Consider the following 14064-nt stretch of genomic DNA (forward strand, 5'->3'; position numbering starts at 1 on the left):
TTTTCCGCTATGCGATTTTTTCGCGGAAAAAATCGCAACATTTGCACAAAAAATGCGGAATACCTTGTAAATAATAGGAGGCATATGTTAGCGTTTTTTTCGCGTTTTTATCACGTTTTTATAGCGAAAAAACGCTAAAAATCCTGAACGTGTGCACATGGCCTAATACTGTACAACCAGCAAACACATGGAAAATCAGAAAATCATGATTTACAATATGAAATGTTGACAACTGAATGGAACTAGATCTATATGAACAGCAGGGTAAATAAAAACCAGTGAAATAAATTGCGCATAGCTATACTGGAAGCGAATCCGTCGGCTGTATCGCAACTTGAAAATGTTGGTATGTGTAAATCTGTTCTGACCAAAAGTAGTCAGATACATTGATAAATAGTAGTAGATGCAATATATAGTTCAAAATGAGGTGATAGCACCTTTATTTTTGTCAAAAATTGTCTGGAGAGCTGAATAAAGGCCTATCGGTCATTTTTGACCGAACAGTACAAGTGTAAAAAAAATTGTACCAAATAAAGTAAACAAAAATTTAAAAAAAAAAAAATTCCCACAGAGAGTACCCCCCTAATGACGAAAAGTCAGGGAGCCTCAAGTCTCAGAATCACACGCTGAATTTTTATAACATTATAGAATTTCAAAAACGGTCATTTTTGACCTAACAGAACAGCAGGGTTTGAAGGCGGTCATCTTTGTTGTGTTAGGAGTCACATTTAGTGATTATTATTCTTATTATTTATTGTATTGTCACCCAGGGCAAAGATACAATATGTGAAAGGAAGGCAAGCAATGTTCTGTAAAGTTGGTACAATAAGAAAAGTTGGAAAGTGGATAACGTCTGTGCCGCTAAACTCCAATAAAGATCCAAAACATCAAAAGGAAATGAAGGTGGGTTATTGTCAATGTGTTTCAAAATCAAACTGCCTCCTTCCTCAGGACAACCACACGGTACAGGAGTCAGTTTGACTTTGAAACGCGTTGACAATAACCCACCTTCATTTCCTTTTGATGTTTTGGATCTTTATTGGAGTTTAGCAGCACAGACGTTATCCACTTTCCAACTTTTCTTATTGTACCAACTTTACAGGACATTGCTTGCCTTCCTTTTACATATTGTATCTTTGCCCTGGGTGGCAACTCAGTAGAGTAGGACATCCAGTGCCTGCTGTGCATTGGCAGACTACTGATTGGCCTGCAGGGCAAAGTGAGTTTAAAATTCACTGTAGCATTGCAGGTTAATATTGGATCTCTCCCACTACTAAATAAATCACTTCAGTAAATCACATTACCAGTGTGTCAGTATGGTGTGCAAAGAAGTTCTTCATCTCCATCTAAATTCTATAGAAAATGTAAATAATAAAACAGCTCAAAATGGGGACTAGCATTGCTTGGCACCTGCCATGTCTGAAAGTGAGAAGATACAGATTAGATATTAGAAAAAACTTTTTGACAGTTAGGGTGAGTAACAAGTGGAACAGGTTGCCATGAGAGGCGGTGAGTTCTCCTTCAATGGAAGTCTTCAAACAGAGGCTGGACAGACATCTGTCTGATATGGTTTATGGTTTTGGGAATCCTGCATTGAGCCAGGGGGTTGGACACGATGATCTTTGAACAAAATATTAAATAGCATGTATGAAAGTAATTGGATAAGAATACAGTAATTAACCAGAGCCAGCATGGGTTTCTAGCAAACAAGTCTAATCTAATTCCTTCTATGATAGAATCACTGAATGAGTGGATCAGGGAAATGCGCTAGATATAGTATGTCTCAACTTTAGCAATCCATTTGATAAAGTATATCATACTATCCTTATTGAAAAATGACCATTTATAGGATTGACAAGGCTATGGTTAGATGGATTCATAACTGTCTCAGTGATCGTACTCAAGTAGTGGTAAAATATGGTTGCACATCCAATTGGTGTTTCAACTGGGGTACCACAAGGCTCTGTCCTGGCACCAGTGTTGGTCAACAGTTTTATAAATGATCTAGGACTGAAGGTAAACTAATCAAATTTGAAGATGATGCAAAGCTAGGAGAGATGGCTAACACTAGAGAAGACAGAGAAAGGATTCAGAGGGATCTAGATAAGCTTGAGCAATGGTCAGCGACTAATAAAATGGTATTTAACCGGGAGAAATGCAAGATTCTACATTTGGGTAAGAAAAGGGAAAATGACATATACAAAATGGGAGGAATAGAACTAAGCAACAGCACATGGGAAAAAAGACTTGGGTATACTAACAGATTACAGACTGCACATGAGTCAATAGTGTGATGCAGCAGCAAAAATGGCAAACTCAGTTCTTGTATGTATTAAGAGAAGCATAAAGTCTAGATCACGTGAAGTAATTATCCTCCATTGAAAAACTGGAGAAAGTTCAGAGAAGATCTACAAGGGTGGTGAGCAGACTGCAAACTATGTCCTACGAGTAATGGTTAAAAAATCTGGAAAATTGTATCTTTAAAAAAAAAAAAAAACTAAAAGGACACTTAATAGCTGTCTACAAATATTTGAAGGGTTGTCACAGTATAGAGGGATCATCCCTACTCTCAATTGCACAAGGAACTACAAGAAGCAATGGAATGAAACGGAGAGGGAGAAGAAACAGATTAGATATTAGAAAAAATATTTTGACAGTGAGAGTGATCAATGAGTGCAACAGGCTGCCAGAGGTGGTGAGTTCTCCTTCAGTGGGAGTCTTCAAACAGAGGTTGAGATGGTTTAGTGAATCCTGCGCTGCATTGATTAGGGGGTCGTACATGATGACCCTGGAGGTCCCTTCCAACTCTTACTTTCTGCGATTCTATGTCTGGTTGCTCAGCATAAACTGCTTTAGGGTCTATTCAGACATCAGTGTTTGTTGTCCATGTGCTGTTTCTATAAGAGAAGAAGGTACATGTCCTACTCTTATCCATTTTGTAGACTGAATTCATACTTTCCAGTGATAGAAGTCACTGCTGTCCTTTTTTGTGGACCAGTTGCTAGGAGACCCATGGGAAACCTCATTCCTTTTTTTTTTCGAGGGGAGGGGTAGCATGAAAAAGTGATGAAATGCAGAATAAATAAACAAGCACACAGACCAAAATTGGTTATAAATGTAACATCATCCGGATAAATTTTTTCTTATAATGAAGTTGTGAGTTTGCAAGCCCATCTTAAATTAGTCTAGTCTACTGCTGCTGGTAGAATTACCTCTAAACTGTGGAGATGGAATGGCCAGGAAAACTTCCACATGTCAGACATTTCTTTATTGTAGTATGCCTGTTTTTGGAAAATAGTGTTTCCAAATCGTTTCTTTAGATCAGTTTTATGACAGTTCCTAGCGGTGCATAGAAAAGTAAGAACACATCTGTTTTGACAATTTACCAATCCATTTATTGCTAAATGGCTGTGTTATATTTGCGAGATGTACTGTGTAATCCTTAGAATTGAGAGTCCTCAGTGGTTGATACCTTTTAATGGCTAATCCTTGACATTTATGCTTTGTGTATGGCTAGTGACTGCAGAAAATAGCATTCATTTCACTTTCAGCAACATCATGTTACCTCTTCATTGATGTGTGTGTAGATATGTTCTCATCTGATCTTCTCATCGTGTTTGTTCTGTCCGCTCATCTCATCACTTTACTCCTGCAGCTTTCTCATCCATTGCCATCACTGCAGGGAATAATGCCGACTCCCGGGCTTCACTGGCCAGTCTTGAATCTATCCCAAGTGCCAATGAGAAAAGCGAGAGGACGGAAAATTGTGAAAAGGTATGTAATACGAGGCAAGCCGACTGCTTTCTTTATGGTTCTAGTAGCCTTTTTAACAGTGAAGTGCAGGAGAAAGGAGTCTTTTTTACTGCCAACAGCCATTTGGATGTTTTTAACATCATTCTTGAGCCATACAAAATTATAAACTTAAAAATGAAGATGCTACATTTGGTCAACCGCTTGATTAACTAACCCCTAATGTGATGGCTAGAACTGCTTCGCTTTGGTGAGGCTGTGATGGTAGGTGGTATTGATTTTGTTGCTCTGCTGTGTACATCACATAGGACACACCGAGACTGCTGTAAACATATCACGTAGGATAAATCGAGACTATTGTACATATATCACGCAGGAGACACTGAGACTGCTGTCCACAAATCATACAGGAGGCACTAAGACTGTATATACATCTTGAGAGACACTGTGACTGTTGTATACATCACATAAGAGACACAGGCTCTGCTGTATACATCACGTAGGACACATCGAGGCTGCTGTAAATACGTAACATATGATTTATCGAGATTACTCTGTATATATCACATAGGAGACACTGAAACTGCTGTTCACAAATTTTATAGGAGACACCGAGACTGTGTATATACACTTCTCAAAAAAATAAAGGGAACACTGAAATCCCACATCCTAGATATCACTGAATGAAATATTCCAGTTGTAAATCTTTATTCATTACATAGTGGAATGTATTGAGAACAATAAAACCTAAAACGTATCAACGTAAATCACAACTAATATCCAACGGAGGTCTGGAGTTGGAATGATGCTCAAAATCAAAGTGGAAAATGAAGATACAGGCTGATCCAACTTCAGTGTAAATTCCTCAAGACAAGGAAATGATGCTCAGTAGTGTAGTAGAGGGCTTTGCGGCCCTCCAAAGAAATGCCACCCCACACCGTTACTGACCCACGCACCGCGCACAGCGGCTCTCAACTAATATAGGTAAGCTGACGGCTGTCGGTCCCCTCTTGGATGTTAGTAACTTACTGTGTGGGCAGTCCATTGAAGTATTTTATTTCATTTCACTATTTCACCAGCTGGAGCAGTTTTGTTGTTCTGTTTGGCATTTATCCTCAGGGTCGTTCTATATGTCCTGTTTCTTTCTCCTCAAGCGCGGTTTCTACTTGGTTTTATCAGTTTTATGTATATGGGTGGGCACTACCCTGTTTGATCCCAGCAGCTGAGGAGGTTTGTTCTTTAGGGTGAGCGCCAGTGTCATTTCTTGATTGTCAAACAGTGTTGCTTCCTAAGTGGACAGTTTGATTTCACAGAAGTTTAATTTACTTGGAGTTATATTCTGTTATTTAAGTGTTCCCTTTATTTTTTTGAGCAGTATACATCACATAGGAGGCTCTGAGACTGTTGAATGCATCACATAGTAATAGTATGCATTACGACTGCTGTGTATACATCATATAGTAGACACTGAGACTGCTGTGTACATACCTAAACTGTTGTAACATCATATAGAATGCCCAAACTGTTGTAACATCACATAGGAGACACTGCAGCTGCTGTATGTACATCACATAGGAGACTCGAAGACTGTTGTATACACCATATAGGATACAGATAGATAGGTGCCAACAAGTGTTCAGCAGACAGGTCTCCAATGTGTATGGCCAAGTATATACTGTTTGTAGTAACTGATAAAAGGGTCATTTGTGCCTCCAATTAGTTAGCAGTCCAAGGAATTTACAATAACCCATAAAAGAGTCTTGACAAATTACTTGGGATATAAAGCAAAAGCAGAATATTCTTCAAAAGTTAATTACCTCAAGTTGCAAACAACTTTTGCTCTTTGCACTGATGAGGGGCAATAATCCTTAAATGGCTGTTTACAAATGGAGGTCATTTCTTTTAAGAGAAGATTTTGCTTTGGCTTTATCCTATGTCTTGTGCAAGGCAAGGGTGATTATCTACTTCTAAGATTGTTACTTACCCCTTTTTTTGAAGAGGCTGTTCACATACACGTTTCCCAGGGAGCATTGCCTGGCCTACATGTCTCTGTGTGCCAGCTTGGTGTTCCACTTAAGGTGAAATTTTACCTCGTAGACTAGTGAGGAACAGAAGCATATCACTTTATTACCATACCCCAGGGAACGCAGGATAGCAGTACAGTTAGAGCATTACCCACAATGAGAGAAGTTTGTAATGAGGATCAAGGGATTGAGACCAGTTATAATGCAGTTCATCTAGACCAGTATTTCCCAAACTCCAGTCCTCACGGCTCCCAATAGGTCATGTTTTCAGGATTTCCATAGTGCTGCACAAGTGGGAGAACTCCTGATACTTCCATCATCTGTGCAATACTAAGGAAATCCTGAAAACATGACCTGTTGTGTTCCGGGAGGACTGGAGTTTGGGAAACACTGATCTAGACCATTGGTGCAGGGCTACTTTTTTAAGCAAATGACATTAGTTGGTTTTGGCCATTTTTCTGAATACTTCTTTACCTTTTCAAGAGATCTGATGGCAGGCAGCACAACAATTTCTGTTCTCAGTGCTTTGTATGGTGACATAGTAATACAGGAGACCACCCTGACATATTTTTTCTCCCATATTCTATTTTCTGTCTTTGTCTTTATTTAGCAAGTTGCATCATTATGTATTTTATGACAAGTCAATGGTTGGCTTGCAGGTTCCCTCTTAATTACTCCAGGTGATTTTGTTATAAAAAATTTACATCAAAATTGACTATTAAGTGCAAGTTGCATAATTGTTTCCATAAAGCTCTGTTCTTATTAGCTTCATGCCTACTGGGTGCCTAGATCCTGACATATCATGTGACATTCCATGACTTTATAATGAAAATATCTGATCTTGTGATCTGATCATGAGTACACATAAAGCAAAACAACGCAGCCGCTATGGAGTCTAAGTCGAGGGGGTGGGGGCCCGGTGACTACCCGAACCCTCACCAGCCAGACGAATGGGGGTCCCAAGTCCTCTACATCATTGGTGTGTTAGTGAGCATGTGCTGTCTATAAAGAGTCATAGGTGCACATGCTCATTTCCTCCGTTAACTCTATTTTTGCCACTCAGTTCTTGAGATTGGTGGAGGTTCAGCAGTCAGATCCTTGGTGAAGATACGTTTATTAGCCTTCTAGACATTTTACATAGGCTGCCAATAAGATATGAAGGAGCAGTTAGGTATTAAGGCATAGTAGCTGCAAAACTCTTGATGTTCCTTTTACTTTCAATATTGTTTCCGCTTTGAACATTGTAAAGTTAGCATGTAATCTATACTTTAAACATGTAATTAATGTTACAATGTCTTGTGGATATAGTGACGGCATTGGATTGTTTCCACATTTCTTAGCTCAGTACTACTTGTCGTACGTTGAGATCATGTCTGTGATAACTGATTCCTCATTTTACAGATTATGAGGCCACTTTCTCTAATCGGGTCATCTCTTCGATTTGACAAACTTGATCACAGTGAAACTAAATGCCTGCTGATCTGTTTCCTGCACATTATGAATATGATATCGGAGGGTAATCAATAAAACACGTTTTCATTGACTGATACAATAGCATGTATAGCTGTGCTGGGACTAATCCATCTCTTTTCCAGATACATTGATCTCCTACTGGCAAAGGGCTCCAAATACTGAGATCTATGACTTCTTCAGCATCCTGGAGTAAGTCCATATTCTCATACTACATGGTGCTAAAATTGGTGATTGTAGACAGAAGTCACATTGTAAATCTCATGTATTGTTACATTACAGATTTTAGGGTCCATAATATTGGACAGCGTTAACCATTTATGGATTGAGGCTACCAAATAATTGTAACGTGACATGAACAGCAAGGTGCTTGATTTAGGGTGAAAGTTTCTAGAACGCTCTGTTCATATTAGCTTTATGGTTGGTGCCTAGTTCCTGTCAAATCTTGTCAGATCCCATTACTTTATAATAAAATATATGATCTGACCATAAGTTATTGGATATTTCTTGGAAATAAAAAGTATTCTTGCCAATTCAGTTTCATTAACCCCTTGCCCCTTTGGCCAATTTTTGTTTTTGCACTTTTGTTTTTTCCTCCCAATCTTCCAAGAGCAATAATTTTTTTCATTTTTCCGTTGACGTAGCCATATGAGGTCTTTTTTTATGAGGGGCAAGTTGTAGTTTTGAAATGTTCCATTCATTTAGTCATACAATGTACTGTAAAACAGGAAAACAAATTCCAAGTGCTGTGACCTAGTTAAAAATGATACAATTCCGCCAATATTGAGTTTAATTTTATTGCGATGACATCCCACGACACTTGGTGTTTCCTATGTTTCCACCTTCTGCATTGTAAGATGCGACGTGATTGTATAGCATTGGAGACAGAAGCCGACAGCCGGTCTATGCTGCTATTCTATGCAAAAAAATTACAGAAACGGTATTTGTGCTCAGGACTGCACTGCAATCGTTTTTGTGTATAACTGATAGTCAACTTTCGGCGGAGTAATACTATTTATGACTTGTTGACCAAGAAACATACCTTTTATCATTACTCATGCAGAAGCTTGAAACATTATTGCAACAATGGATGTCTTTAGCTATCCTCTGAGGTTTTCCAGAAATGGTCAGTTTTATTTCAGCATTTGATATGTTCGGAATGTGTGTCTTTTACCGCAGTTTTCTGAAAAGACTGTAAAATTGCCAAGTTTTTACTACGGTTTCTGAAAATCTCACAAAAAAATGCATCGAGAATGCATCTTGCGGAGTCAGCCTTGTGCCAGTGCACAATGCAAATAAGTCGATCTGCATGCTTTAGTATACCGTATCTGTATATAAGGCTGGGGTCCGATGTATCGGTTACGTCTAACCAGTTTTATGCCTGAGTCAGACACAACCTATGAAGACACGGTGCACTGATCCGGTGTCTATAGCCCGATCAAAAAACATTTATTGGACTGGTAGTAAAGCAAGTTCTGTGCAACAACTAATAAGCCAGAATCACTAGTGATCCTATGTATGGTGTCAGTTGTGGCGTTAGCTGGCTTGATATATGGGAGGAGGCCTTAGTACATAATTTTGTTCATTTATAAATTACATGTTGCAACTTTGCACTTCATTTCTATATGAGATGTGAAAAGGTAAATGTCTTTACTATAATTATTACTTGCTGATTACAGTGTCTTTTCCTCCATTCAGAGTATGTCTACAGAACTTCCGATATCTGGGTAAAAGGAATATTATCAGGTGAGCATCACATCATTACATCACTTTCTTATATTCAGTTACATCCCCACAAAATGACTAATCTGCTAATTGGAAGCGAATCGAATCCAGAGAACGGTATTTAAATGAATATAATTTACATAGTTCATAAACTGAGAAAATCTCTAATAATTTGCATGCTTGCTGCAATGTGTAGTTAGGCTGGTTTCAGATGGACATATTTCATGGTCCATACATCAAGCATTATGCTGGAACTGATTACAGGTCCCTCGACCCACACTTACAGCGTCACAGATGCATATGATGCTGTAATGACAGGTCGGGAGGCCATGATCAGTATGCGGACCGCGAGATACACCCATCTGAAACAGGCCTTAAACTGTGTTTTCTGCCTTTATGTAAATCAAGATTAATCACTGTGCATATGAAAATGTCTGCAACTTTGTACTACACCAAGATAAAAAAGCTTTTATTCCAGACTAACACAAAAAGCTCGTTCTTCTGATGCATCGAGCTCACAGAGCATTGCCTGGACTGGATATAGTTGTGGCAAGTGGGTCAGTCACCAGCAGGACTAGCTGCAATGTGCAGGTTTTCAGCCTCCACATGTAATCAAGAGTGTTCTTATTCATCAACAGCAAACTATTACGGTATATTTAAAATGGTGAAGAGTGGTGATTTATCTGTAGTGAAATAGAACCAGAAAACTGCTTTAAAGATGATTGTTCACCAGATTTCACAATGCAAACTATGTACATTATCGAATGGATCTCTTACACTTGAAAGAATGACAATCTACAGGGGTTGGACAGAATAATGGAAACACCTGGAAACATCAACAAAAGTTAGTTTAACATGGTGTAGGTCCACCTTTTGCGTCGATTACAGCCTCAATTCTCCGAGGTATGGATTCATACAAGGTGTGAATTATTTCCAAAGGAATTTTAGCCCATTCTGCAGTTAAAACACCCTCCAGTCTAACTTGAATCTCTAAAATCGACTATAAATGCTCAATAATGTTGAGGTCTGGGGATTGTGGGGGCCAGATGAGATGCTCAAATTCATTAGAATGTTCCTCGTGCCATGCTTTAACGATTCTAGCTGTATGAATTGGTGCATTATCATCCTGAAAGATGGTGTTCCCCTCCGCCATGTTTTACGGTTGGGAGAAGGCAGTCTGGATGGAATGCTTCTTTCGGCTGTCTCCAAACATACACTCGGCCGGAGGTCGGAAATAGGGTAAACGATGATTCGTCTGAGAATATCACATGTTTCCACTGCTCGAGGGACCAATTCTGGAGGTTTCTACACCACTCTAAATGCTTGGAAACATTTGTCATTGAGTGCAGCGGTTTTCTAATTGCAGCTCTTCCGTGGAATCCAGATTTGTGCGGCTCCCGACGAACAGTTTTTGTGGAAACTGGGTTCTGTAGGTGTTCATTGAGCTCAGCAGTGATTTTCTGAGCCGTGGTCTTGCGATCCTCTCTCACAATTCGCTTTAGAGTCCGACGATCTCTCTCAGTCGACTTCAACTTTCGGCCAGACCTGTGCTTTGACGTGGACGTTTTTCCTTCTCTTTTAAACGCAGTCATTACTTTGGAGACAGTACCTCTTGACACGCCAAGCATTCGGGCACTTTCTGTTACACTAGCGCCTGCCATACGTGCACCAACAATTTGGCCTCTTTGAAAAGCCGAGAGGTCTGCCATTGGTATCAGGTTCTCATCAATGTTCATACAATTATGCAAAACAAACAGTTAATTTACATACACATATCACATAACACAAATACTCAACTACAAAACATTACCATATGTCACGGTTTGCATGTTTATAACATGTTCGAAGATTATGATGCCAAAACGTTAGGTGTTTCCATTATTTTGTCCAACCCCTGTATGTCACAATAGCTGTATAATCCTTTATGTAAGTCTAACTCAGTCTCTGCCTAGCTAGCTTAATTGACAGCTCCTCAGTGTCTCTCTTCCCTTCTCCTGCTGGGATCTCACACCGCTCAGTACAAGCTGCAGCTGTTAGGCTGAGTGTGTGGAAACTGAATACACTTGGTTTCATGGACTATTTCAACCTGTAGTTGGACTCCTAAAATGCTCATCTTAAAATCAGGATGATACAGCCATTCTGACATGGATACATCATCCTTATCTGTTTAATAATGCATGCTGTTTGTATAGTGAAATCTGGTGACACACAGTAGAATACAATTAAAGGGTTGTTTTCAACATCATTCTTTGCGAGGACACCACTTCCAGCTTCGCGGCTTTCCAGTACGGGGTGCACTCCTCCTGATTGACAGTTTTGACCATCAGCATGGTTTTGCCTCTGGCCCAAAGTGTGTCCTCTTTAGTGCTGCAAGTAGAGTCAAGTTTGCCTCTGCAGCACTAGAGGAACCCAAGGGCCCTGAAGCAGCACTTCTGAATTCTGTGTTTCTTACCTGGGAGACTGCCCACCGCTGAGAAGACTGCAGAGGAGACCGGTAACATAGGCAACAAGTAAACAGTATAATTACTAATTCCTTCATAGCAAAATACAAGCATTTTGTGATTTTAATAATTTATTATGATGAGAATAACCCTTAAAGGAGATTAGTGCATACTTTATGTACTGTGAGAAAATTTCTAGTGAACGGGTTATATAATTTGATTTAGGCCACCTGCTTATTGCACATTGCATTCAAACAAGGCACATCCATGTGCATTTGCATGAGAATCAACCAGCTAGGTCAACCTTGATCACAGAAAATCCTGTGTCATAACATAATTGGATGGTGAGATAATTCCCATAAAACCCACGCTTCAGTACAATTCTGCCTTAGATATCACTAGTTCCACTTTGATAAAAAATAATGTTAAATAAATGAGATAAAATTGTGTTAATTTCATACTTACAGTGTCATGTAAAAGTTTGGGCACCCATGGTCAAAATTACTGTTATTGTGAACAGTTAAGCAAATTGAAGATGAAGTGATCTCTAAAAGGCCGCTTAAAGATAAAGAGGACACATTTTCTTTCTATTTTTGACAAAAAATATTTATATATTGTCAGTTTTTACATTTTTAAATTTATAAAAAGGAAAATAATCTAAGGCAAAAATTTGGGATTTGTGTGCTCAAATCACTTTGTCCAAGGTTTCAGACCTTAAGTAGACTGTTAGGGTTATGGCGTGTTCACTATCATCATAAGGAAAGGACAGTTGATGCAATTTCCCAGCTTTATAGAAACCCAGCCTCTTCTAACATTGTGCAAAAATGGGTTCTTCTAAGCAGCTGCCTAGCACTCTGAGAATGGCTGTCCTGTCCTGTCTAGCAGTCTGGATTTGCACCTTACACCCTTGGGGTCTGCTGCTATTGCCGGACGCTGCCTTGGAGTGGCACCTGGGAGCTACCTGCCGAACAGACCTGACCTCACCACTAGAGGTTCCAGTGAACACCAAGATATCTGCTTAGTTGCACCCCTCCAGGGTATGTCCGGTCTGTGGCACAGTGGGCCCATGAACCACGTGCGCCATCTTTGCCGTAACCGACTCCTGGCTGGCTACAAAAGGCTTTTACAAGCTGTGATACTTTCAAAAAGGGGGTGCTACGAGGTGCTAACCATGCAGGGTGCTCAAAAAAAGTTTTTCAGCCCATTATTCTTTTTGTAATTTTTAAAATCAAAAAGATTAAAACAGATTAAAATATATATATTTTTGTCTAAAAAAACAAATTAAATGTGTCATCTTTACCTTTAGAGATTATTTCACCTTCAGCTTGCTTAACTGTTCGCAATAACAGTCATTTTGACCAGGAGTGCCCAAACTTTTGCATGCCAATTAGATATGTGCCACGGGAGGCAGATTTGTCACAAATGTTTGGGTGACTGAAAGTCTGTTCTATACATGGGAATGGGATTATTTCTGCATCTTGTGCCTAGAATAATATAAGCCTCATTCAGATAAATTGTGCAATCACAGAAATTTCTGCACTGCATGGTATTTCTTTGAGATTGATGATTACTAAAGTTGTAAACTAACTCTGCCACAAATTACAACTTAACGCTAACACTAATGTCAGGATGTAATCTTTGCACACACCTCAGCGTTCAGTACTGAACACTACATACGGTGCTCACAAAGCGAAAAGAAATTAATGGGATGGCGGCCATCAAAATACAGCTGCGGTGCAAACACTGTTGTCCCGGGAATCTGCATCAGAGCCAGATAAAAGGACACTGAGGGCCTCGTGGGCCTGAGGTTTCCCACCTCTGTATTAGAAGCATTGAACTAGTCTATAATGAAACAATTGTCTAGGTAAACAGGAAATATGACAACTGGTAGGTTAGTAATTCCTCACTGGATCACAGGAACCCTCTTTCATTGCAATTTTGGATCCAGTTAAAGGGAACCTGTCACCACGTTTTTGGAAGATGGGATAAAAATAGCGTTAAATAGGGGCAGAGGTGGGCATTACATTAGTGTGTTTGTTATGCGTTTATTACCCACCTAAGTTGCCGAAATACCTTTGCAAAGTCTCCGTTTTCGCCTGTCAATCAGGCTGGTCTGGTCAAAAGGGCGTCTTGTCTTCCCCCAGATTTTGCGTAGTTTTCCGTTGGTGGCGTAGTGGTGTGCGCATGCCCAAAGTCCTGAATCCTCTGCCAGGGGATTTAAAAGAGCGCGCTGTTCGTTTTCATTGGTGATCGGTGGGCGCGGCCATCTTCCTTTGGCCGCGCGTGCGCAGAAGCGGCGCTCTTCTGGCCGCGGCTTCAGGAAAATGGCCGCGGGATGCCGCGCGTGCGCAGATGGATATCGCGGCGGCCATTTTCCTGAAGCCGCGGCCAGCAGAGCGCCGCTTCTGCGCACGCGCGGCCAAAGGAAGATGGCCGCGCCCACCGATCACCAATGAAAACGAACAGCGCGCTCTTTTAAATCCCCTGGCAGAGGATTCGGGACCTTGGGCATGCGCACACCACTACGCCACCAACGGAAAACTACGCAAAATCTGGGGGAAGACAACGCCCTTTTGACCAGACCAGCCTGATTGACAGGCGAAAACGGAGACTTTGCAAAGGTATTTCGGCAACTTAGGTGGGTAATAAACGCA

General features: G+C 40.2%; 1 protein-coding gene across 6 annotated transcripts in view; it reads left to right on the plus strand.

Moving 5' to 3' along the window:
• The window catches only part of DOCK10 (dedicator of cytokinesis 10), a 500094-nt gene that overhangs the window by 401889 nt on the left and 84141 nt on the right, over window positions 1–14064 (plus strand). For 5 of the 6 annotated variants that reach the window (XM_077290787.1, XM_077290784.1, XM_077290788.1 and 2 more), the window contains exons 35-38: window positions 3656–3774; window positions 7176–7290; window positions 7370–7436; window positions 8943–8990. In XM_077290787.1, the coding sequence (XP_077146902.1) occupies window positions 3656–3774; window positions 7176–7290; window positions 7370–7436; window positions 8943–8990 (349 nt within the window). The remainder of the gene's footprint in view (window positions 1–3655; window positions 3775–7175; window positions 7291–7369; window positions 7437–8942; window positions 8991–14064) is intronic. The other variant, XM_077290785.1, reaches the window with a different exon arrangement.

Source organism: Ranitomeya variabilis, chromosome 2, assembly GCF_051348905.1.
Source record: "Ranitomeya variabilis isolate aRanVar5 chromosome 2, aRanVar5.hap1, whole genome shotgun sequence".
In the NCBI taxonomy this organism is placed as follows: Eukaryota; Metazoa; Chordata; class Amphibia; order Anura; family Dendrobatidae; genus Ranitomeya; species Ranitomeya variabilis.